Genomic DNA, 21,815 nt, shown 5'->3' on the forward strand with positions numbered 1-21,815 from the left:
TACCGTTCAGGGTCATATTACCAGGCCGTCATTGCGTCTGCTGAGGTGCTGGTCCATATGTGCTCTCATCCCCACAAACTCAGGCGATTTCATCCGCAAAGTGAGTCGCGATATAAATGAATCTTTCTTGACATACGTATCCGCGCTACGGCTTTTGCGCTACGAGTGCCTGTTCTACAGCCACCGTCGGACTCTGGCTGAGGCGTATCATTGGTCAGGTGCTTGTGCCACTCGTGAAGAGCTGTGTGACTATCGGTCCCCCGACCGTGAATATCGCTTGTCACTCATGCCAGCGGTAGCTATGACAGTTCCCCTGCTTTACTCAGGGATGAGACACATGGCGATATACATTAGCGGTGCGTCGCGCTCGTAATTCGTATTTTCCTTACACAATTCCATTGCTCACTGAAGCAGAGTCAGCCTAGAGTCAGCGCATTCGCGTCGGGACGCCTTGACCACTTCTAGAAGCTACGAACCGCTCCAGCGATCGTTCATACTGCGGTGCAGTCTTCCTTCATTTCTGCAATTCGTACACCCTGGGACAATGAGACTCTCAAAGCCTGATTGTACGCCCAGAATGGCTATACACGATGCATCCGGCCACGAGACAGGCGTCTTTGTGCTCGTGCCGCTGTCTGCTTTCCGCCGAGGACGCGCTGATCGGGGATGTGCCACTGGACCACGCAGTGGCACACTACTCTATCTGGTTACCGCATTCTGATCTCATGGCGCGGGTCTGAAGAAGCTCCCTACATCCGCGACTTCTCATCCGACGTTTAATGATTCGCACTTGACCATAGGGACGAGTGGCACATATGAAAACATGACGTCGGAATGTCCGGTATGTACACTCAGGACTATGCACGGCTCCGCTATGCATCTGTCCCCTCGCTGTGGGAACCTTCCTCTACTACTGACTCCTGTTTTCTCTGCCCATCCTTCTCTTTTCGTCGTTTGGAGCCCGCAATCATATCCCTGACATCGTTATCGATTCATGCGTTGACTCGCTACACGGTCTGTGGAGACTCACCTCTTCTTGATAGCATCATTCCGCCCGATCCTACTTGCATTGTTCACTGCTTCAGCGCGTTTCACCTTGCCCATCTGGCGTCGCTTCATTTTCGAGGGCTTTGGCAGCTTCATGATCCATTCAGGCACCGGCGAACCGGACTGCAGCAGGACGTTCCCAATACTGGAGGGCATGTTAGCATTCCGGGAGGCGCGTTCGGCAGATATGTCACGGGACAACGTAGGGATGATACCAGGAACACTTACGTTTTGAGGAACGGCGCGTCTTCGTTAGTGAAATATGTTATCGCCTTGCCCTCCCTGCCAGCACGACCCGTGCGACCTAGGTACGTGGACGTATCAGCGACACGCAGCTCACTCAGGTAGACTAGGAAGTATCGTGGGCGCCGTTCGCTCACCGATTCGATGCACGTAGCTCTGTACGCTCTGCGGGAAGTCATAATTGATGACTTCTCTGACGCCCTTGAAGTCCATGCCTCGCGCCATGACTTCCGTGCTAACCATGACCCAGCTTTCCCCACGCCGCATGCGAGCGACGGCATCTTCCCGCTCCTTGTGAGTCATGCCGGCATGCAGGCAGTCGACATTGGGCACTCCATTAAGCACCAGCTCCTCCGCTAGAGACGTCGCGCGCGGCTGTGTCGACACGAACACGAGGAGCGGCGGATTGTATGGCTGTGACAGATACTGAAGAAGGGTAGGCAATTTCGACGGATCATCCGCCACGTAGGTGAGCGACTGCGCGATGAGCGGCAGAGGCGTGTCCCTGGTTGGCTGTCAGTTCTCGCTGCATTGTCCTACGGAGCGGTGACTCACTTCAGCCCTACCACGACACGTATCGGATCTCGCAGCATGCTCATGGCGACTCTCTCTGCGCCTGCCGGGAGCGTCGCACTGAATACGGCCTTCTGGACCTCTGGGTGCGTACATGCTGCAATGACTTCTTGAACTTGTGACAGGAACTCTGCGTCCAGCATACGGTCCGCTTCGTCCAAAATCACGTGTCGAACACTGGGGCTGTCAGATAGAACTCGCAGAAGCACCATAGGCTACTCACTTATGAAGTTCCAGACTTCCCGCCTGGAGAGCCGAGACCAGTCGCAGAGGGGAGCTAATGATGATGTCTGCCATCGAGCCGCTTTGAGAACACCGCAGATCGTTCTCGCCGTGTGGACCTACCAACTTTGTCTCGGACGCTTTTGTCCGCCAGGGTGCTGGCCGTCGCCTTACTGAAGAGCACGATCCTCCACTTCCGACCCTGAGCGAGCTTGAGACATTCGTTATGGATTTGGTGCGCCAACTCACGCGTTGGGGCGAGGATGATAGCGCGGACGCCCGTCCCCACGTCGGCCTTCGTCCGAGAAATAGGCGAGCCCAGGAGGGACATGACAGGGAGCAGGTACGATAGCGTTTTACCGGTACCGGTCGGAGAGATGGCAGCAACATCCCGGGACTGACACGTAATTGTCAGACAATGCAAGTAGGATGGTAGGGCAGCACACGTACTTCCATGAGTATCGGGATGCCATGGGACTGTACGCCAGTAGGACGTTTATATCCGCTCTGCGTGAGGTTCGCGAGCAAGTAAGGTGGTGTCTGGTATCTCTCCTGCATTTGCTGAAAAGACTCTATGTGGTCGGGTACATTGGAGCCCTTCGCAGTGACACGGTGGCGAGGCATAGGTGGGTCGTCTTCGTCGGATTGCTCTGCCTCCTCCGCATCCCCGTCATTCAGCTTGCGCTTCTTCCGTCGATCAGACGGCTCTCCATTCGCATTTCCCCCCTCTTCCCCATCTGCCTTTAATGAGCGCTTGGATGAGCCCCCCTGAGCGTATTTGAAGAAGTCTAACTCCGCAGGTAGGTCGCCGTCGGCAGGTCGTGCGACAGCCTTGCCCTTGTCTTGCTTTGTTTTCTGCAAGGACGTAAGTGCCCACGCAAGGAAGCACGCTGGCTGTCATACATACGTCAAAGAGCTGGACATCTTCCTTGAACCGCTTCTTGTCAAACTTCGCACCTCCACGAGAAAGAAGCTGGAACGCCTCCATTATTGCACAATGCTACTCGCCGGTCGTCTTGGGTGTGGACACTGTCGTCTGATCTGCTTGGACGGATCCACGTAGCAAGCACCAAAGAGAACGCGAAGAGATGATCCAAGCCAAGAGGTCAACGCTTTCTCGAAAGTATCTAGCCGAAGTCAGAGTACAGGAGGTTGCAGCCCGCGCGATCGGGAGTCGAGGTTTTCCACGAATGGGCACCATCACGTGACAGACGCGTCGATTTACATTCTTACACGTCCGACCTGCGTCCGACACTCATAATAAGTACTAGGACAAAGCTGCCATGTGCGACTAAGCTCTCTCTGCTTGTGATGGTTGAACAAAAATATACGTGCTAGTAGCTGAAATAAATAAGATACATAGTGCAAGGATATATGTGTTCCAAGCATGATCCATGCCAGTCTCTATGATGCTACTGGTGAAGACAACGCGGACGAAAGCGCGAGAACGTATCATAGTCTAGATATATCATTCAGCGGGAAATAGGTTCCGCCAGCCATTCTTCAGTTGCTGTAGGTTTCGCGGCAAACCGGTCAGTTCCGCGTAAGCTCTCCTCAGAAGTCGAGACATACCTCTAAGAAGACGAACATGAAGATCGTGTTGGGCCCCAGACGGATGAAGGCAGGTGTCCAACCCTTGAAGAGGAACCTTGGACCCTCGTCACGCAATGATGTCTTCAGGACTTCAATCGGGTTGGATTTGCCCGACTGCAGGCTGTCAACGCAACGGACGGCAATTGGAAAGGAGACACACACCGCCGACATTAGTCGTGACCTCATCACATCAGCAGGCGAGCAGACAGCTAGATGGGGTCTGAGTATCAAAGTGAATTTTCGAGTAGAAGCATGGCGTACTGGTAGCCACGGTGCCGGCAAGTGTACTAGCGACCATGTGCAGGCCCAGGTTGTCCCGGAATTGGTAGTTCACGACGGGTAGCTGATGTCGTAGGAACCATGACTTGAAGAAATCATATCTGCGGATGTGGAGTAGAAGCACCAACCAGCTACGTCGCAGCCCTCGATACTCACGACCACACTTGCGAACCGTTCATCAGTACCGCTCGGACCTACACAAGTCACCTTCAGCGCCTGGGCACATCGCAAGTGCTGGTCAGCGTACCGTGTTAGTCCCGAGTCCTCTGAACAGCCCCCTAACGCCTTCACTCCGAACAAGTTGCACAAGACCGGTGAGAGCATTTGAGTAGTTGTACCGCTTCTCTGGTGGTCGAATAGAGTCGCTGGTCATCCGCACCAGCAGAATATCTTCCCGATACAGACTGAATACAAATTCGATGTGAGACGCCGGCGCGCGTACCTGCCGGGTTCCCTGCCACACCGCCGAGTCCACCCGCCGCCATCGCTGCCAGCAGCAGCTTTCCCGAGGACGGCGGACCGTCGTTGGACAAGCGCGACTTCATCTCCTCGTAGCTGCCCAACCGGACGAGGGAGTACGACATCTGCCGAAGCAAGGAAGCCGTGAGCCCCGTGTAGAGGCTTCGGAATCCTTGTTCGGCAACCGTCATGCGGAGAACAGAGCCAGTCGAAGGTCGCTTCTGGCCAGGGACCGATGGGATGGTCTGCATCCTCCTGGAGCCGCATAACGGGCGCGAGATCATTGAGAGGCAGGGCGGAGTACTGAAGATGCGATACTCACACTTTGGTGAGATCCAGCGGGTGCGTACATGACGCTGCCACTATGGAGGCGTCTGTCGGCGACTACATGGTGGTAAGGAATAGACTGAGTACGTACTGGAGCCCGCGACCCCTAGCGACCCAGTTCTCTATTCAGTTCGCGTCCTCGTGATGTCATGCGGAGACTCACCGCCCAACCTGGAAGGTCACAGATGTCAGCAACTCAAGCAGCCCCTGAACGACGGCGCACGTACCAGAAGGGATACGTCTGTTTCTTCGTCATGGTCGTGTGGAGAGCGGCGGGATACCGTGTACCATTTAACTTAAACGGGCGGCGGTGGAGGATGCCCGGGAGAGCGAGGTTTTCGTGCTTGCCGCGTAGGCGCCCATGTATTCTGTCTAGTAACGGACCGGAGTCGCGTTCCTCCCACGGTTCTCGGCCGACCAGTGGCGGAACTCCGTTCATATATCCGTACTTACTTACTTCTTACAACGTAGCTCTTGCCCGTCGCACAAGTATCTCGACGACTCGATGTTCATTCCTCAGGGCGAAAACTACTCCTGTTTCTCTGCTACAACAGCGCATCCAGCAAACAGACATAGGGCGGGGTGCCAGTCATAGTATTGAGCGTTCGCCGTTCCTGCGAGCTCCACGCAACGGACTGGAGTGCGCACGCCGCATAACTGCCGTCGATGGTTCGGCATGTGCGTGTAAGTAGATATAGAGGCTCTCAGGCGATATGGGCAAGTTGACTCATCCGTATCAAGCAGACTCAACGGTCAACGTGACTAGTGGGCTGCCGCATCTGCAATATAATCAATACTGACATGTCAGATTAATTCGTCTTCCTATGCTTACTCACGTCCCAGACTACGGTGGCCGACTCAAAGCACCGGTGCACCTTTGCTTATCGTATATGAGTACCGATGCTGGCGTGTGCGACGTGTTGCTCTGCGGTCAGGTTATGGGCGGTAAGTATCAAGTTTCTAATCACCACGGCAGGCCGATTGCTCCGGACGTACAGTGAGCAGATCAGGAATATCAGCCGGGAACGAATGCTCGACGCTTCATATCGCTTGCTGGACAATGCACGCAGAACCCCGATGACCAGATGTAGTCGCCTGTGGCAGCCGCTGCTCGCCCGGCCCCCATTTATGCGATCTCCGTGAGTCGGATTGTCTCCCAGTCTTCGCAGCTGTTCCTCAGAACCGAACATTTGCAGCCCCTTCTCAAAGTCTCACCGCGATTGCGTAGACTAGGAAATCATAGACAGTACAGAGCTTCCGCGCGCCGGGAGTTTGACAAGTTGATCGAGGCTAGACTCGATACCAGTTACGGAAGGGTGCACGTGCTCGCCTTGAGAGGGCGGAGATTGAAAAGGCGAGCAGTCACCCTACCGACTGGGCCAACTGGGCGCGCGCTTAGGGGGGTCCCGCATTTGGTACCCCGTGTGAATCGAGACTTAGAGAAATCGCGCGACGCGCACTCAGAGGAGCGAGACGATCGCTTGGTGAATGCGGCGGGCCACTCTGGGACGGTCTAGCACGGCGCAGTCTCGTTCTTGAACACTAATCATAATTCATATCTACGTCATCCTCGTTATCCAACGAGAAAAATTCCTGCGGCTGCAGCCATTCCGCGACCAGCTCATCCTCCGAATCATCGCTTTCCAGTGCGGTTTCGTCTGTGGCCTGCACCTCTGCAGGGACATCTGTGCCGCTATCACCCACAGATCGTGATGCAGAGGCCGTCAAATCCTGAACAGGGCCATCTGCCACTGGCCCTTCGCTTCGCGGCGCCATGGTCGCAGTCGTGGCGGCCGGGGTCGCACCGACCAGTGGTATCGTGCGGCGGCGGCGGTCTTTAAGCAATTGGAACGTCTTGTTGTACTCGGTAAGCGGTCCCGCAAGCTGTGTTAAGCCTGCAGAAACAATGTTAGGAACACTTCCCTTGTCTCCCTCAATGACTCGGCCGGGCTGTATCTCGTACACGCGGGCCTCCGCCAACGAGGACCGAAGTGCTTCAATATCTCGAGCAATATTAGGTGCGGCGTGCTTTGTCCCTTGTCTCGAGCCCAGAGCATCATTCATGTTGGTTACCAGGTGACGGAGAACGTTGATGCATGGTGAGATCATCTCGAGCCAGTCCCAGGATGCGCCGCTGCCCTGCGCACTATATATTGTCTGTACATAAGTTGTGAGCATCCACTCCACCGGTCCGTCTGCAGTCAGTGCACGAGCTAACCTTTGTCCACAGGTTGTTATGTTCCTGTAGTAGATCTACAGGTAACCAGTGGTTTGCCTTGCCGGTAGTGTTGACGAGCCAATTCTTCATGATTATCTCCCTGTTTGAACGTACTATACTGTCAATAATGGGTCTTCGTAAGCAAATAGTCATTATGACGTACTTCAATGGCTTCGGCCATACATGAGTAAGGTTGTGTATGAGGAACAGCAGCTCCTGTGCGTACTTGGTTCGCCCACTGCCTCGGTAGCTCAACGCCAAGACCTTCAAAACGATGACGAGCCGGCCAGAGTCACCGGCCTTGATTGAATCATTCATCTCGCGCAGAACGAGCGCATCGCGGAGGAAGAGACATGCGTTCTCATACACCATGTCTCCCTGCGTCAGCTTTGGCATTGGCTCGCCTGGGTCATCAAGAGAATTGTGAAGTACTTCGCGTGCGCGTGCGCTGCGCAGCGTCGACACGGCGGCTGGATTGACGAACCGATCCATAATCTGTTGTACGTGTTGCTTCAGGTCGCCAAGAGTAACCGCATATGAGTATTCCTCAAGGTCCTCGCACCCAGAGACAAGCTCTAAGCAATGGATGATGCGGCCGTATAGCGAATGGAATATGAGATCACGTCCAATACGGTACGGCGGGCGATTGCTGAGGATGAAAGGCTTACGGTCCAAGACCGTGTTGTGCCAGACGAGGGAGGCCGGATCATGAAGACCTAGGCTAGGGCTTCCCCAGTGTGTCTCGAGCAATCCGTGAGCGGCGGCCATCTGGTAATGGAAGAAGCCAGGGGCGAAAGCAGTGAAGAGATATGAATTGGAGAAGGAATCATGGCCGGCGCGATTGTTGATGACAGATCGCACCCGAGCGACGGATAGCTGGTCACCAAAGACAACCTTAACGGTTTCCGTGAAAGCCGGCGAGCTGAGGTCATGTCCCAGCTCAGTGAACATAGCCTGTAAGACCTCTGCATTGCCCTTCACTGTCGCCTCTTCGATGTTCATTGCACGAAGCGGGTACACGTCTGTCTTGTGGAGAGCAATGCGGTCGGGCGTCTTTGGTTGCAGGTGGTCGACCTCCTCGCAGAAGCGCGTGAACCCGTCTCCACCATGCGAGACAATGACGCGGAGCAGCGCGTGTTCGAGAAATGAGTCGAGCTGGTCAGTTTCAGCAGGGGTAAGGAGAACGTCTTCACGGGAGAGTGGTGGCGCGTTGGTAAATGCGTTCAAGAAGTCGACGGTCTTCATGTCTGCCGGTGGTGCCTGGAATAGAGGGAAAACGGTGGCGCACGTCCCGCTCTCAACAGAGCTCTTGTGACCCATCGTCTGCTCGGGAGCATTGAGAATCCAGTTGATATTGTCATAGACATGTCCAAGTTCATGAATGCGGACCTGCGCTCGCGCGCTAGAGCGACAAGCTTCTGATAAACGCCGGAGGAGACCTGCGCGTCGTTCAGAGAGTGGTATTGGCACACTACTGCCTCCTTCATCGGGCTCGTTTTCATCTATCCCACTCAACGCATCGTCGAATGACTGCTCCCCTGGGGCCTCGCGAGGGTGGTTCACTTCAGGGATGCGGTCCGGTACGTTGTCTGCGTTTGGTACCTCGTCCGCGTTTGATACCTCGTCCGCGTTCGGTACATCGTCCGTGTTCTGACACTGCACATTGGCCGGCGCAGCCGGCTCTGGGCCACCTGGCACAACGTCGTCAACACCTTCAAGGTCGCCAGGGTCGGTAGAAGCATCGGGATGATCGCGGGTGGTGGAAGAGGTTCCGGCAATGCTGGTATAGCTACTGCAGATACCTATGTGCGATAGGACACTGATTGTCTGGCGCTGTGCGCCAGACGCATACAGATACAGGCCTACAACGTGCTTGGCGTAGCTATTATTCTGGCTTCGCTCGCCCAGGAGGGACATCAATGCGGCACCGACACGCTGAAGGCATGTCTGTCATTAACAGTGTGACACAATTGGGACGAATAGATTGGGACAGACCTGGTCATTGCGTTGCTCGGACTTTGCGGTAAGCGTCTTCATCTGCCGAGTCGTCATTGAGAACTCCCGAAGCATTGCAGCCATCGTCGGGCAGAGGGCGCGCAGGCGATCGTATAGTCCCATCAAGCTGAAGTTCAGCGCAAACGCCTCGTCAACCACCTTCTTGCGTGATTGAAGTAGGCCGTCTCGCGTTGCTTGGTGACCCTCGTGAGCAACGTGCCGTTTCACGTACTCGAGGATCCACTCATGAATCGCACTGCGTGCAGTTGGACTGTTCTGCGACGATGTCCAATGGCTCAAGACCGCTTCGACTCGCCCGGGGATCCCAAACATGCCCTCAAACCGCGCATCACCGTTCTTCGAGCTGGGGTCGGAGACATAGAGGACAAGATCTCCCCAGTTGAGATCCTGCCTTCGTAGGAAGGTGAGTACCGATGCAAGCCGGTCTTCCCGCGACACACAGATCCGATTGAAATCGAAGTCGTCCGCGCCATCAGGATCGCCGCCAATCACCATGGTATTTGGACCCACATCTGCATGGATGCTCCCTCCGAGCACAGTCGAGCGGTATGCGGCGTTAGCTGCTCTTTGTTTGCGCTGGTCTTGAAGTGTTCGCTTACGTTGTTTTTGGCCTTTCGAACGAGCGATCCTCTGGCGTGTAGCTGGACTTCCACGGATAGGAGTTGAACGGATTGGACCACTGCTGCTCAAAGCGTGAACATCGGGGAGATGGCGGTGAGTGCTTGGAGGTGTCTGTGGCTGACCACTGGGTAGACGGAACGGAAACACAGGAGCTTGCGGCTCGGGCAGGACTCCAATGTCCCAGTGTTCAGGAGTCCTCGCAGCGGCGTCATGATGGTCAGCCGTGGAACCGTGGCCGATGGAAGGCGGGGCGGACGGGACTAAAGGTGAGTCAACCAGGGTAGACTCATGGGTTCGGTGAAGCGGTGAACTTGAAGCTAGAGGCGATGATGGGGGTAGGGGTGACATTGAGATGAGGTCCTGGAGTGCGAGAGGTAGATGATCAATTGGAGGGTCAGACATTTGTCCTGAGAGTTGTGAGAATGGAGGAGCAATGTATATCGATGTCGTAGTGAGTGGCAAATAAAGAGGTCGATTTCGGCACTGTGGCAACAGTCTGCGCGTCTCGACTACAAAGCTACGACCATCGCCAACGGCCCTACAGCTCATTAACTCTCCTCTTTCATCACTCTTCCGCTACAGACCATGCTCCCTCGGCACAAAGATGCAAAACGACATGGCTGGGCTCAGAAGCGTAGGGACAAGGCTGTCAAAGGACGGCAACGTCGGCCCCTAACAGAAGACGACGTGAGCAAATTGTCAGTGCTCATGGAAAACAGTTACCATTGGAAACCGCGCACTTTCCAAGTCGAAGGTGTTCGTGCGCAGCTCGAGGGAGTCGACACCATCATACAGGCCCCGACAGGATCAGGGAAGACAGCCATAGCCGCGGGTGTACACCTCTGGCCTGACGGGCAACCCAAGGTCACTATAATGGTGTCGCCGCTTCTCGCCCTCGAAGATGAGATGGTATGTAGAATCTCTGACACCTAGAGCAACTCTGATGTCACTGAATGTTGGACAGGTGACGACGTTCAAGGACCAATTTGGTCTCAATGCCATAGCTGTCAGCAGTCAACACGGATCTTGCTCGCCAGCTGTCGTAAAGGTGAGCATTTTGGCCGTGTAAATGGAGTAGTATCAACTCACCTCAGGACTCAGGACATTCTCGCTCTGAAGTATCAGATCATTCTTGCTTCACCCGAGATGTTGCAGTCGCGTACCTTCATCAACCGTATCCTTCGCAACTCGAAGTTCACGCGCAACATTATCTCACTCGTCGTAGATGAAGCGCACTGCGTCTCACATTGGGGCGCTGATTTTCGAAAGAAGTATGCGTCACTGGGTGTCATCCGTGCATTCTTGCCACGCGGAACACCTGTCATCGCTGTCACCGCAACCCTTACGGGACGTGTCCGCAGGGATATTCAGAGTAAACTCCACTTCCCAAAACGTGGCAGCCGCTTCATCAACATGGGCAATGACCGCTCGAACGTTTCCCTTGTTGTCCGCGCCGCTGAACATCCATTAAACACCTATCGGGACCTCGAATTTGTCGTCCCGCAGTCAGCCAAACAAGCCAGCGACATCCCTAAAACATGGATCTACGTGGACAACATCAATACGGGCACCGAGATCATCGATTACCTCGTCAAGGAGGTCCGGAGCCGTACGACCGCCAATCCCGACACGACCTTGTCAGCAGATTGTATCCGGCCTTTCAATGCAACACTCTCACCTGAATATCGCACTGCTGCGATGGCCGCGTTCCGGGAGGGTTCTATCCGTATCATGGTATGCACTGAGGCAGCAGGCATGGTGAGTCAACATCCATCGATGCGAAACACATCTCTTACAGCGAAAGCAACAGGGTTGTGACATTGCCGATATTGACGTGGTCGTGCAGTGGAAGCTCCCGGGAACGTTCTCGAATTTTGTCCAACGCGCAGGCCGCGCCGCCAGAGGGCGAGGGCGACAAGGGCTCGCCGTCCTGATCGTTGAGCGCACCGCCTACACCGTGGATCTATCAGCTTTGCAGAGCACTGACGAGTCAAACACTGGTACTCACGGAAAGGGCAACACCTCGGCGACAGTACGCGGGCGCAAGCGCAAAACTGCCCCGCAAGTCAAAGCCGGCAAGGACTACGCGGAATTGCATGGCGTGAATCGGGGTGGCTCGTCTGGGAAGGATGCACCACCGCAAGGCACGCAGCCTCCGCTGGATCCCGAGTCTCTTGACGAAGGGCTGCACACGTTCGTGCAGAGTACCCACTGCCGACGGCGTGTCTGGGCCGAGGTCTTTGAGAGTCCTTACAAATGTCAGTATTGCTTTTGTAGCCCAGTCCGTCAATTCACTTACTTAACCGAGTCCAGCCGCTTCTGGTCCATGCTGCGACATATGCGACTCGACCCTGTTCAATCGCACACGTCCGAGTGCCGCGACGAAGGCTCCCAAGGCTGCGAGAATCCCCCGAGGCGTGCCCGATGTCAAGACGGAGCTTAGTTTGTACGAGTGGCGAGACGACATCTTCATCCGCGACCATGCGAAGGCGCAGTACGATTCGACGGCCATCTTGGATGATGCGACCATCGAACGGCTGGCATCCGCAGGCTGTCTGCCGCGCAACACCCTCACGGCAATTCTTAAGTCGACCTGGATCTGGTGGGACCGGTATGGGGCGGAGTTAACATCTCACATGGAATCGCTTGACGTTGTGTTCACCCCCCCGCCGAAGAAGGCCAAGGCAGGGCAAACAACAATGTCGCTCTCCTCCGCCTCAGCGACGGTGCCGTTAGCCACGCCATCAACGCGCGCAGGAAACACGCAAGCGGACGACTCCTCCACCCGCGCAACCGAGTCGCAGCCTATCGCAAGTGGCTCGACATCTGCGCCCGCATTGACGAAGAAGCGTGCTTCCGGCGCCGACCTCGACGCACCATACACCGACACCACGCATACGAGCAGTAGCAGCATTCCACCGCGACCAACTAAGCGGCGGCGTAAGGCAACCGTGCCGACCGCGTCGACCGCATCGGAAGTCGTAGCACCACTGCCAGTGCTTGCTGACCCGCAAACGACCTCCGTCTCCCATACGCCACCTCATCACTCGCTCGCATCCAATCATCATAACGCACCTGCAGGTCCTGCATGCAGCTCCGCCACGTCGATCACCCGCCGCGAGGTCTCCGTTCAGCTTGACCACGCCGCTCAAGCGGCGGTACAACGCGTGGGCCACTCGGAAGGTCATCTTGCAGGAGCCTCGGGCAATGATGGTGACAGGGCAGGCTCTAATACGTACGATGCCTTCTGGGGCTCTTTCAAATGGATGTCCGCGCGGTCAGATCACTCCCCGAGGTCTGGCGAGGGTACATAGACGGCTCCGAGCAGGCTTGTAGCAGTGGGTGCGACTCGGATTGTACACTGTATCAGTAGTACATATTTGCTTGTAAATACTCCTGTTCTTGACCTGATGTATAGTGAGACACTGCAGAGGGACAGATAATATAGATACGCACCAGAGAATAAGCCCAGAGCGAAGCCCTCGCTAAGTACCGAAGGCCGCCCTTGCGCTCCCAAGGACGACGCGCGCGATTTCTCTAAGTCTTGATTCACACGGGGTACCATATCCGGGACCCCCCTAAGCGCGCGACCAGTTGTACCAGCCGTTCTTCGAACGCTCATCGGAGTTCGAAACGGCTGGTCACGAGCCTAGATCGAGGCCATCCGCGGACGTTCCCGAAGACACGATCGGCGATCGCGTGTGCCATCACGTGGGCGGCGCGCGTCGCAGGCACCCAGCACGCGCGTCGGTGGCTCTCTGACCACCAGCTCTCCACCCGCCAGGAGGCTAGCCGTGCAGTGCTGCGATGGAGTCTCTCCGAAGCCATGCCTCGGACGCGCCTCACCTGCCCTTGTCCTTTCCGCTCACCTCCATCCCGCATCGCTTTGTCGTCAAAGCACTGTGACTGCGCCGGCCCTGCTTTGTTCGGACCCGACCCAGCACTTGCTTATTTAACGACTCCACATCTCGGCCGGGACTTGCAGCCTGTTTCTCTCTCCACGACCAGCTGAGTTTGTTTTTCCTCTTCGACCTCGACGGTTATCATCCACTCCTTCATTTTCTCTCTCTCTCTCGCCGCCATGATTGTTCGCTTCCCTCTTCTGCTCTTCCTTCTCGCCAATGTCGCGCCTTTGGACGCCAGCCTGCTATCTCGAGGCTCTGAGTCGGTCGTACGCGCGGCCACCCGTGCTCAGCAGCGGGGCGTGGGCCTCGTTCGTGATGTGCGACTTGCATATTCGAGCATGCTCATTGGACGGTCCGACGACTCGGCCTCGCAGCAGCCATATTGCGTAAACGTTGCGTCCAATGGATCATCACTTACCGGAGGAGGCGATTCTGGAGGAGGGAGCGGAGGCGGCTCAGTGGTCGGGTCTGGGACGGTGCGTCCCTCGGGAACGTCGTCTGCAGTTCCCGCCGCTAGTAGCAGTGCAGCTTTGTCTTCTCCGTGGAAGCTCAAGCAGAGCTACGTGAGTTTTAGTAACTTTACTACTGCATGATATCATCAGTCCTGACCTACAGTAACTCGTGATGTAGGAGGGAAGCTCCTTCTTCAATGGATGGTCGTTCTTCACTAATACTGATCCGACTGGTGGAACGGTTGACTATTTGGATGGATCCGCTGCGGTGGGTAACCTTCTCCATCCCGTCACCCTTGTGTTCTAATGACTCAAACAGCAATCCGCGAACCTGACTGGCGTCAACAGCGCCGGGAACGCCTACATGCGGGTCGACACCACGCCCGTCGTTTCTGGCGCGCGCAAGAGCGTGCGGATCACGACTGACTTCACCTACACGCAGGCACTCATCGTCCTTGACGCGGTGCACATACCCACTGGGTGCGGGACGTGGCCCGCGTTCTGGTCGAACGGCCCGAACTGGCCCGCTGGCGGGGAGATCGACATCGTCGAGGGTGTGAACACGTACACGAACGACCAGGTCACGCTCCATACGAACACCGGGTGTTCGCTGCCCTCGACGGACGCGAGTACGCTGGGGATCTCGGGGACGCTGGTTAGTAGCCAGGACTGCTCGGTGTCGGGCACTGGGGATACCGGATGTGGCGTGCGATCTACTGCGACGAACTCGTTCGGACCTGGGTTCAATTCGATGGGTGGCGGTGTCTATACGAGTACGTTTAACTTCATTTTCTGAATGTGCACACATGCTGACTACGATTGATCATTTATAGTGGGGTGGGACGATAGCGGCATTACTGTCCACTTCTTCCCTCGCAGCTCCATCCCGAGCGACATCACCTCAGGCGCACCCAACCCATCGGCATGGGGAACGCCCATCGCCAGCTTCCCCTCTTCCTCATGCAACACGACGGAGTTCTTCTACGACCACTCGGCTATCTTTGATACGACGCTCTGGTAAGTCTGTCACTCGTGCGCTTGAGATGAATGTCGCTGACACTCCCTTGCAGTGGCGCTTGGGCCGGAGATGGTTGGGCCTCCACCGGTATACCTGGGCAGGAGACCAGCTGCGCTTCGATGACCAATACAGCGACGTGCGCAGACTACGTCCTGAATAATGGTGCGGCGTTCAATGAAGCATGTGAGTGAGCTCTCGCCCTTGGTCGTATTGTCGCGTACTAAGGTATTGCTTTGTAGACTGGGAAGTTAAGAGTGTCAATATCTACCAGAAAAGCTGAAGAGTTCCCCTTGTAATGCTGCGACGTACATCTTCTCCCAATCTCACCTTCTTGTGGACATGTATCCTACGACGTTATTGTATCCCTAGCTGTTCCACCATGTAGACTGAATTGCTGAAGTCATTTTAACACTGCGCTTTCTGAGTCTCAACGTATCGCTGGAGGACCGAGGTTATCTCGAGTCAGCAAAGAGGCATGCACGACGCGAGGCAGACGCACTGAGGCCCGATGAAGATCTGGTCGTAGGGTGCGGGGGATCGAGATGGACGCGTGCACGTGCTGGGAGGACGCGTCGTGTCACGGTCAAGTCACGGTTGTGTTCGTGTTGTCCAAGTCAATCTGCCTCCGCCTGCGATCTGCTTCCGCTCGCCACTACAGGCACCCCGCCAGGTGCCATACACCCCACCCTGGACCCATAAACCACCCCATATCAGGCCTACTTTCTCTATTACTTATCACCCGGCTCACCATTGTTCGCCAAAAGCGGCTACCGTTGGCCCATTGTGCCGCGCGCGAGCCCGCCTGCCATGGCTGAGTTTCAAAATAGCCGACCGCTGCACAAAGCGGCCGCGCTGCGCGTCGACTTTGACGTCTCACTCGTCGACTGTGAGGTGGAGAGAATACGCGCGATGAAGATAGAGGACGAGGTCGTGCCAGATAGCGAAGAGGAGCGGCTCCAGTGAGTCCATTCGCTTGCCAGTTCCCGCATTTCAAGTTGCCATATACTGAACCACCGAATGTCGGACTTAGGCGTTCCAAAGCGAAGAGACGCGGACTTGCTGATGGGCAGAGAGTAGACGTGATTGAATTGGCTTCTGATGAAGAGGAAGAGGAGTACATGTGGGTCCATGTTACTCCTTGCCACTGAGTGTCTCACACGTTCCTGTAGCCCTGTTCGTCGGCACGGTGCTGGCAAGACCCCTCGTGCTCGTCGCGTTGTACAGAGCACTGACTGTGAGAGCTCTGAGAATGAGCCTGGAGATGGCGCAAAGTCTGCTTCTCAGACGCAGCTGCCACAACGCACTATCGCTCCCCGAACTCCGGGGAAGAGCACGGGTCCAGTCATCGACCTGACTCTCAGTTCTTCGGAGAGTGATGGCGAGGACATTGTACCAGCGAAGGGCAAGGCGTCGAAAACGCAGGCCTCACGACCAACATCGCGAAACGCTACGTCCCACGGGCTCCTCTCGTCGCAGGACGGCGAGAATAAGTCCACCATTCCCTTGTTTGCTGACGGAGACTCAGATGACGATGACCCAATGAGCGTGGACGACGGCTCAGTTTTAATATTGTGAGATCATTCCCTCCATTCGCCATTACAGTGGCTCAGTTGTCTGGCCAGCAACGAACCACGGAGTGCGCGCAAGCCACTTCGCACGACAAACCTCACTTACCCTTCTCGCAACCCGCCCTCGAGCTCGGCACCCTCCACGCCCAGACGCCGCATCGTGTCTATCCACTCAACTGACTCGGAGGAGTCAGACACCGACGCAAAGTCGGAGGCCAGCGCGCGCTCAGCGAAGCCGGCTCCTAAGCCGAAAAAGACAAAAGCGACCAAGGCACCAAAGCTGAGCCAGAGGGCTTTGGAGGCGGCAGAGCTACAGCGGCGAACGACGTATGCGAGGACGTTCTTCGAGGAGATGAACAGGGAGATATTCGGCTGTGGTTTGCCGAGCAAGACCGAATTGAAGTGGAACAAGAGAATGACGTCGACCGCCGGCAAGGCATCGTGGCACAAGTCAGTGGATCCTACTCAGTTTGAGTGGGCATAAGCTAATAGGCGACGGTGCCCACATTAGAACCAGGGACGGCGCGCAAACCACTCAGATCGAGTTGGCTGTCAAGATCCTCACTGACGATGGTCTGCATCGCATCTACCAGGTCATGTCTGAAGCACTGAGATTATCTTGTACACAGAACGCATCCGGAATACGCTTTCGCATGAGATGTGCCACCTCGCCAGTTGGGTCATCAGTGACGCTCCTTCAGAGACCCACGGTGACATCTTCCATGGATGGTGGGTAGCTGCGGACGTCGAGCTGTACGGGTTGGGTGAGATTGAATGATGTTCGCAGGGCGAGGAAAGTAATGCGTGCTCGTCCTGACATCGAAGTGACGGTACGAGAATAACTATATAGTGCCCAGGTCTGTCTGCTAATGGGATTGCCTTGAGCGCAGACGAAGCACAACTACGAGATTGACTACAAGTACGAATGGAGTAAGCAGCACCCCTCATGAATGTGTTGCGTTGTGGCACTCACCGATCCGCTCGCTTGATATGCGCATAGAGTGCCAAGAATGTGACAAGATGTAAGTATGGCCCTATTGGTTGACGCAGGGCGATACGAAAGTTCACATCTGACTTCTTCAGCTATGGTCGTCATAGCAAGTCGATCAACCCCGACGAGTGTGGTAGGTCCTCGCCGACTAAATACTCCTCTTCATATGTTCACGGCTGGGCATGTCAAGTATGCGGCGCATGCAAGGTCGGGAAACTCATCCCAATGTTCCCTACAACACCACGTGTACCGAAGACACCTCGAAGGAAAGCCGGCAGCGCTATGGCTTCTGTTAAGGGTCGCGGTGCGTGTAATTCGCAGAGACATTGACTGTGCTCAATCTTTGCTTACTGGGCGCGTAGACTCGCCTCTGACGATATCATCTCCCATCGTCATTCAAGACGACGAGGTAGAAATGACCGTCAAGGTCCATATTACCCAGGAGACACCAACTCGCACATGGGCGAAGACAACGAAAACACAGGCTGTCCCAGGGGCATTCCCTCTTGATGATGACGAGGACGACGGAGAAGACGACGTGCAGCTGCTCACGTGTGTCTTGGGAGGTCTCACGATTTGATTTGGGGTATTTGAGGAAACGGATTCTGGATGGAAGATACATATCTTGTGTGCTGAATCTTGTCTATATGATCTATCTACTGCGTAGGAAAGGATGGTCAACTGTGTATTCGAATCTGTAGAGTCGTGGACTAGTACTGTGTACACCACTTCATATCTTTTCACATAATGCTTTGACCAGCGATGTCATATCTTGATCCTTCCTCTCATTGATGTCCGAATGGGGATCGGCACTGAGTACTTACTACTGAGCGAGTATCCCTGAGGGTGCAACAAGCTCTGAAGGATGATGCATGATGAGTTTAGGCACTCAGACTAGCAGTCGGAGGGGTTGGTAAAGGGAGCAAAACAAAAGAAGCTAGCCCACCGCGAGGGTCGAACTCGCAGCCTTCAGATTGCGGAAGTACGCATGTCACCACGCCGTAAGAGTCTGACGCTCTATCCGATTGAGCTAGGCGGGCGACAACGAAAACGACGGCGTTTGCAAAATGACTCGTCGCTGTGCAGTACATCTGCAGGCGCCCGGCGTTGAGTCGCATTCGGTCGGCTTCTGCCGCACTTTCGGCAGATGCCGTGATCTTTCGCAAACCTTATTCAGCGAGCCACTGTATAGCACAACACACCCTTCGTCGTCGCCACCAACGGCAAGCCGTACCGCAACACCAGCCCAGGTGAGTGAACTGCTGCCCGTGCCGTATACACCCTTTCCGACGCCTCTCGCACCTGCCGCAGTGCATCTCGCCAGCACCCTCAAGCCCTCGCCAAAATGACCCACGACGCCGTTTGGTTCTCTCGTCCCCGCAAGTACGGCAAGGGCGCCCGTCAGTGGTGAGCTCTACATAACCTTCAACGGCGCGAAATTGGGAAGCTGAGTCTTGTCGCGTCAAGCCGCCACTGCGCGCACCAGGCTGGTCTCATCCGCAAGTACGGCCTTGACCTCTGCCGTCAGTGCTTCCGCGAGAAGGCCGCCGCCATCGGGTTCGAGAAGGTATGTGCTCTTGTACTCTGAGAGTGGTCTGCGCGTGCTGATCACGGTTGGTTTGCCTAGACCCGGTGAACTATGATGTAGCCCTCATCTCGTCCTCTGTCCGTCGCATTGCATTCTCTCCCGGTTTTCTCCCGTCGCACTACCAAAACCGCGCACCCCTTGTATGCACCGCTATGATATGCTGAGCAGGACCCTTTCCCCATGCCTCTGGAAGTGTCATTGTGTGCGAATGGGCGTTGCCCAGGTTCCCAACCCGCCTAGCGCCCTCAGCAGTGCACTGGCATGCAGAAAACACAGTATGGCTTGCATTCCGTGCAGTGCGATACTACAACTTAGTCATGTCTATATGATTAAATGGCGACCGTGAATCCTCCATGAATACAACCTCTAGAGCAACCTATCCAAGACTTCCAGAACCAAGCAACATAAGATACAGCATAGTACAGTGTCAGTGGTCGTGTGTGTCGTCAAGATATCCCTTCGTGATGGAGAGAGAGCAAGATTATGAGCTTTCCTGGTAGATCTTCACACTCTTGACCTCCCAGTCTATGAAACATCTGTCAGTAAGCTTGAAGTTACGACAGAGACGAACACTTACAGGCATTAGCAAAGCCATCGCCGTGACCCGCGACGTATTCGGCACAAGTCGACACGCCGGTCGTAGCAGCACAACTCTGCTCCTGACCGGGGACACCCGACTGCCCCCAGGCATTACCCGCCCATTGGCCGCTACACAAGAATATGAGACGATTGCACCTCGGAACAATATGTCCTATACTTACCAGAGTGTGGTATCGAAGATCGCCTGGTGGTCGTAGAAGTACTTGGACATGGTGCAGTCTGTGCTCGGCCAGAACGACAAGGGCGTTCCCCAGTTGGACGAGTTCGGAGCACCGCTCGAGATGTCCGACGGGATCGACGAACGCTGGAAGAACCAGACTTTGATACCTTCATCGGTCCATTGCACTAGAATACATTTCAGTACACGACCATCTCGCCGTTAAACCGCAATACGCACTGGTGTACACCCCTCCGCCGATGGAGTTGAAGCCCGCACCGAAGGAGTTGGTGTTGCTCGACTGTACGCCACAGCCAGAGTCGTCCGACTCCGCGGCAGCGCAGTTGGTGCCACCGACGATGGTGCCGCTGATGCCCAACGTACTGCTGTCCCCAGACGGGAGATTGCAGCCGGACGAGGTGTGAATAGACGCCTGATTGATGGTCAGGCTGTTCACACCCTCGACGATGTCAATCTCGCCACCGTTCGGCCAGTTGGGGCCTGCGACGGGATGTTGGGATCGCGGATACTAAGCAGAATCTAAAGCGACGCACCGTCAGACCAAAAGGCTGGCCAGGTGCCACAGCCAGTAGGAATATGTACGGCATCGAGGATGACGAGACCGCCGGTGAACGTGTAGTCTGTGGTAATACGGACGCTCTGGCGGTTGCCCGACACGGTCTGTGTCGTGTCGACGCGCATGTACGCATTTCCTGCGCTGTTGATGCCCGTCAAGTTGGCGGACGACTGCTGATACATGAGTGTGGCATCCTTTCGCAGCGTTAACACGGGGACTCACAGCAGTGCCCGAGTCGACGTATTGGACGGTTCCGTCAGTTGGATCGGACGCCGTGAAGAACGTCCAACCACTAAAGAAGGAATTGCCCTCCTACCCAGAGGTCAGCTGAACGCCACAAGGTAATAATCGGCGCACGCACATAGCTCTGCTGCAATTTCCACGGCGATGACGACGACGCCGCACTCGAGCTGCTGGCAGCAGATGCAGACGCTGAAGCGGTTCCCGATGCCTTCGCAGATGCACTGCCGCTACCAGAGCCGCCTGACGACCCAGACCCAGACGACCCGCCGCCACTCTCCGTGAGCCCATCGCCCGTAACACAGTACACACTCTGCGAGCTACTGTCCTGAGACACCAAGATCGGAGAGAATGCGCGTCGCAAGTCGCGAGCGAGATTGGAGCTGCGCTTCACCGCATGTCGGTGCGCAGAGTCGATGCTGCGGAGGATGTGCTCGGAGCCGCGGGCGAAGATATTGGCCTCGGAAGGGCCTGCGCTGGCGAGCAGGAAGAGGATGAGGGGGACACGGAGGTACATGGTGGTTGCGGCTAGAGATTGCAACAGGGAGAGAACCTCGCGACGGCGAGAGTGAAAACTGCCGACTAGGCTCAGCCTGGTGGCGACAGTGAGAGAGAAAGATGGTTCGGTAAAAGGACCGGAGGGGCGACTCGATCGCAGAGAGCGGGGGCGAGCACGAATCACGTAGGTCCGAGCTTATCAGCGTCGAGGACGAGAGAAGGAGAGGGCTTTCCGCGGTGTGGTGGAGGAACCGGCGAGGCAGAGGGCCAATCAGCGCAGCATGCGGGCAGGCGGCACCACAAACACGAGGCCATTGTCCCCTCGGTTTGTCCTCCATGATGTGCGTTACTGTGCTGTACACCTGCTTGTCTCGACGGCTGTGCGATGCCAACAGAGTCGACTGCGTTTGTGGCGATGGCTGAGGCTGAGGTGCCCGACGCGATAAGTGTTCGCGGTCCTCTGCCTGGTGGCGTGTCCCACGAAGGAAGCACATCCGCGTCTACGACCACTGCGGGTGGCCTGTTCCACAGATACCGGTACTGCCATCTAGTCCAGCGAAGTCTCTCTTTGCAAAGGGATAGCATTGGAGCGGAGGCGGTGGCAGTATATGGCTACTGTGATA

The 21,815-nt window shown here is 55.8% G+C and overlaps 9 protein-coding genes and 1 non-coding gene across 10 annotated transcripts; 5 read left to right on the forward strand and 5 right to left on the reverse strand.

The window, feature by feature from the left end:
- Positions 1 to 954: 954 nt before the first annotated feature.
- On the reverse strand, positions 955 to 3,228 carry C8Q71DRAFT_758685 (P-loop containing nucleoside triphosphate hydrolase protein). Its single transcript, XM_047923750.1, has 8 exons — positions 2,993 to 3,228; positions 2,536 to 2,940; positions 2,209 to 2,482; positions 2,087 to 2,153; positions 1,846 to 2,040; positions 1,428 to 1,795; positions 1,276 to 1,351; positions 955 to 1,192 (listed from the first exon to the last, which is right to left on the reverse strand). Exons 1-8 carry the CDS (start codon positions 3,071 to 3,073, stop codon positions 1,027 to 1,029), a joined length of 1,632 nt encoding a protein of 543 aa, XP_047778831.1. The 5' UTR covers positions 3,074 to 3,228; the 3' UTR covers positions 955 to 1,026.
- A 167-nt stretch (positions 3,229 to 3,395) lies between these two features.
- On the reverse strand, positions 3,396 to 5,083 carry C8Q71DRAFT_835132 (mitochondrial carrier). The gene is made up of 9 exons (XM_047926425.1): positions 4,971 to 5,083; positions 4,835 to 4,857; positions 4,739 to 4,778; positions 4,400 to 4,671; positions 4,205 to 4,347; positions 4,114 to 4,151; positions 3,940 to 4,058; positions 3,658 to 3,887; positions 3,396 to 3,595 (listed from the first exon to the last, which is right to left on the reverse strand). Exons 1-9 carry the CDS (start codon positions 4,997 to 4,999, stop codon positions 3,554 to 3,556), a joined length of 936 nt encoding a protein of 311 aa, XP_047778832.1. The 5' UTR covers positions 5,000 to 5,083; the 3' UTR covers positions 3,396 to 3,553.
- Positions 5,084 to 5,205: 122 nt separating this feature from the next.
- C8Q71DRAFT_758696 (uncharacterized protein) lies at positions 5,206 to 6,101 on the forward strand. The gene is made up of 3 exons (XM_047923751.1): positions 5,206 to 5,427; positions 5,488 to 5,882; positions 5,940 to 6,101. Exons 2-3 carry the CDS (start codon positions 5,644 to 5,646, stop codon positions 5,974 to 5,976), a joined length of 276 nt encoding a protein of 91 aa, XP_047778833.1. The 5' UTR covers positions 5,206 to 5,427; positions 5,488 to 5,643; the 3' UTR covers positions 5,977 to 6,101.
- Positions 6,102 to 6,285: 184 nt separating this feature from the next.
- C8Q71DRAFT_707708 (uncharacterized protein) lies at positions 6,286 to 9,472 on the reverse strand (the record flags this gene model as incomplete). Its single annotated transcript, XM_047920577.1, has 5 exons — positions 6,286 to 6,900; positions 6,962 to 7,057; positions 7,121 to 8,439; positions 8,674 to 8,896; positions 8,957 to 9,472. 5 exons carry the CDS (start codon positions 9,470 to 9,472, stop codon positions 6,286 to 6,288), a joined length of 2,769 nt encoding a protein of 922 aa, XP_047778834.1.
- A 552-nt stretch (positions 9,473 to 10,024) lies between these two features.
- Positions 10,025 to 12,938, forward strand: C8Q71DRAFT_49535 (P-loop containing nucleoside triphosphate hydrolase protein). Its single transcript, XM_047918922.1, has 5 exons — positions 10,025 to 10,507; positions 10,563 to 10,646; positions 10,700 to 11,356; positions 11,409 to 11,856; positions 11,912 to 12,938. Exons 1-5 carry the CDS (start codon positions 10,184 to 10,186, stop codon positions 12,910 to 12,912), a joined length of 2,514 nt encoding a protein of 837 aa, XP_047778835.1. The 5' UTR covers positions 10,025 to 10,183; the 3' UTR covers positions 12,913 to 12,938.
- Positions 12,939 to 13,333: 395 nt separating this feature from the next.
- Positions 13,334 to 15,472, forward strand: C8Q71DRAFT_758725 (concanavalin A-like lectin/glucanase domain-containing protein). Its single transcript, XM_047923752.1, has 6 exons — positions 13,334 to 14,066; positions 14,134 to 14,223; positions 14,275 to 14,728; positions 14,789 to 14,972; positions 15,026 to 15,156; positions 15,213 to 15,472. The coding sequence occupies exons 1-6, from the start codon at positions 13,680 to 13,682 to the stop codon at positions 15,251 to 15,253; spliced, it is 1,287 nt and encodes a 428-aa protein (XP_047778836.1). The 5' UTR covers positions 13,334 to 13,679; the 3' UTR covers positions 15,254 to 15,472.
- Positions 15,473 to 15,486: 14 nt separating this feature from the next.
- C8Q71DRAFT_758730 (SprT-like family-domain-containing protein) lies at positions 15,487 to 18,320 on the forward strand. The gene is made up of 12 exons (XM_047923753.1): positions 15,487 to 15,932; positions 16,004 to 16,093; positions 16,143 to 16,544; positions 16,596 to 16,991; positions 17,053 to 17,114; positions 17,171 to 17,270; positions 17,329 to 17,371; positions 17,432 to 17,471; positions 17,542 to 17,563; positions 17,625 to 17,665; positions 17,723 to 17,836; positions 17,895 to 18,320. Exons 1-12 carry the CDS (start codon positions 15,781 to 15,783, stop codon positions 18,110 to 18,112), a joined length of 1,680 nt encoding a protein of 559 aa, XP_047778837.1. The 5' UTR covers positions 15,487 to 15,780; the 3' UTR covers positions 18,113 to 18,320.
- Positions 18,321 to 18,471: 151 nt separating this feature from the next.
- Positions 18,472 to 18,572, reverse strand: C8Q71DRAFT_t73. The gene has a single exon. It is a non-coding gene; the product is annotated as a tRNA-Lys (tRNA).
- A 300-nt stretch (positions 18,573 to 18,872) lies between these two features.
- Positions 18,873 to 19,380, forward strand: C8Q71DRAFT_758736 (40S ribosomal protein S29A). The gene is made up of 3 exons (XM_047923754.1): positions 18,873 to 18,939; positions 19,000 to 19,099; positions 19,160 to 19,380. The coding sequence occupies exons 1-3, from the start codon at positions 18,878 to 18,880 to the stop codon at positions 19,166 to 19,168; spliced, it is 171 nt and encodes a 56-aa protein (XP_047778838.1). The 5' UTR covers positions 18,873 to 18,877; the 3' UTR covers positions 19,169 to 19,380.
- On the reverse strand, positions 19,178 to 21,291 carry C8Q71DRAFT_49691 (concanavalin A-like lectin/glucanase domain-containing protein). The gene is made up of 7 exons (XM_047918936.1): positions 20,816 to 21,291; positions 20,677 to 20,766; positions 20,432 to 20,624; positions 20,118 to 20,378; positions 19,882 to 20,065; positions 19,698 to 19,828; positions 19,178 to 19,645 (listed from the first exon to the last, which is right to left on the reverse strand). Exons 1-7 carry the CDS (start codon positions 21,209 to 21,211, stop codon positions 19,602 to 19,604), a joined length of 1,299 nt encoding a protein of 432 aa, XP_047778839.1. The 5' UTR covers positions 21,212 to 21,291; the 3' UTR covers positions 19,178 to 19,601.
- Positions 21,292 to 21,815: the final 524 nt, after the last annotated feature.

Source organism: Rhodofomes roseus (assembly GCF_022264815.1).
Source record: "Rhodofomes roseus strain CIRM-BRFM 1785 chromosome Unknown C8Q71scaffold_10, whole genome shotgun sequence".
NCBI classification, from domain to species: Eukaryota; Fungi; Basidiomycota; class Agaricomycetes; order Polyporales; family Fomitopsidaceae; genus Rhodofomes; species Rhodofomes roseus.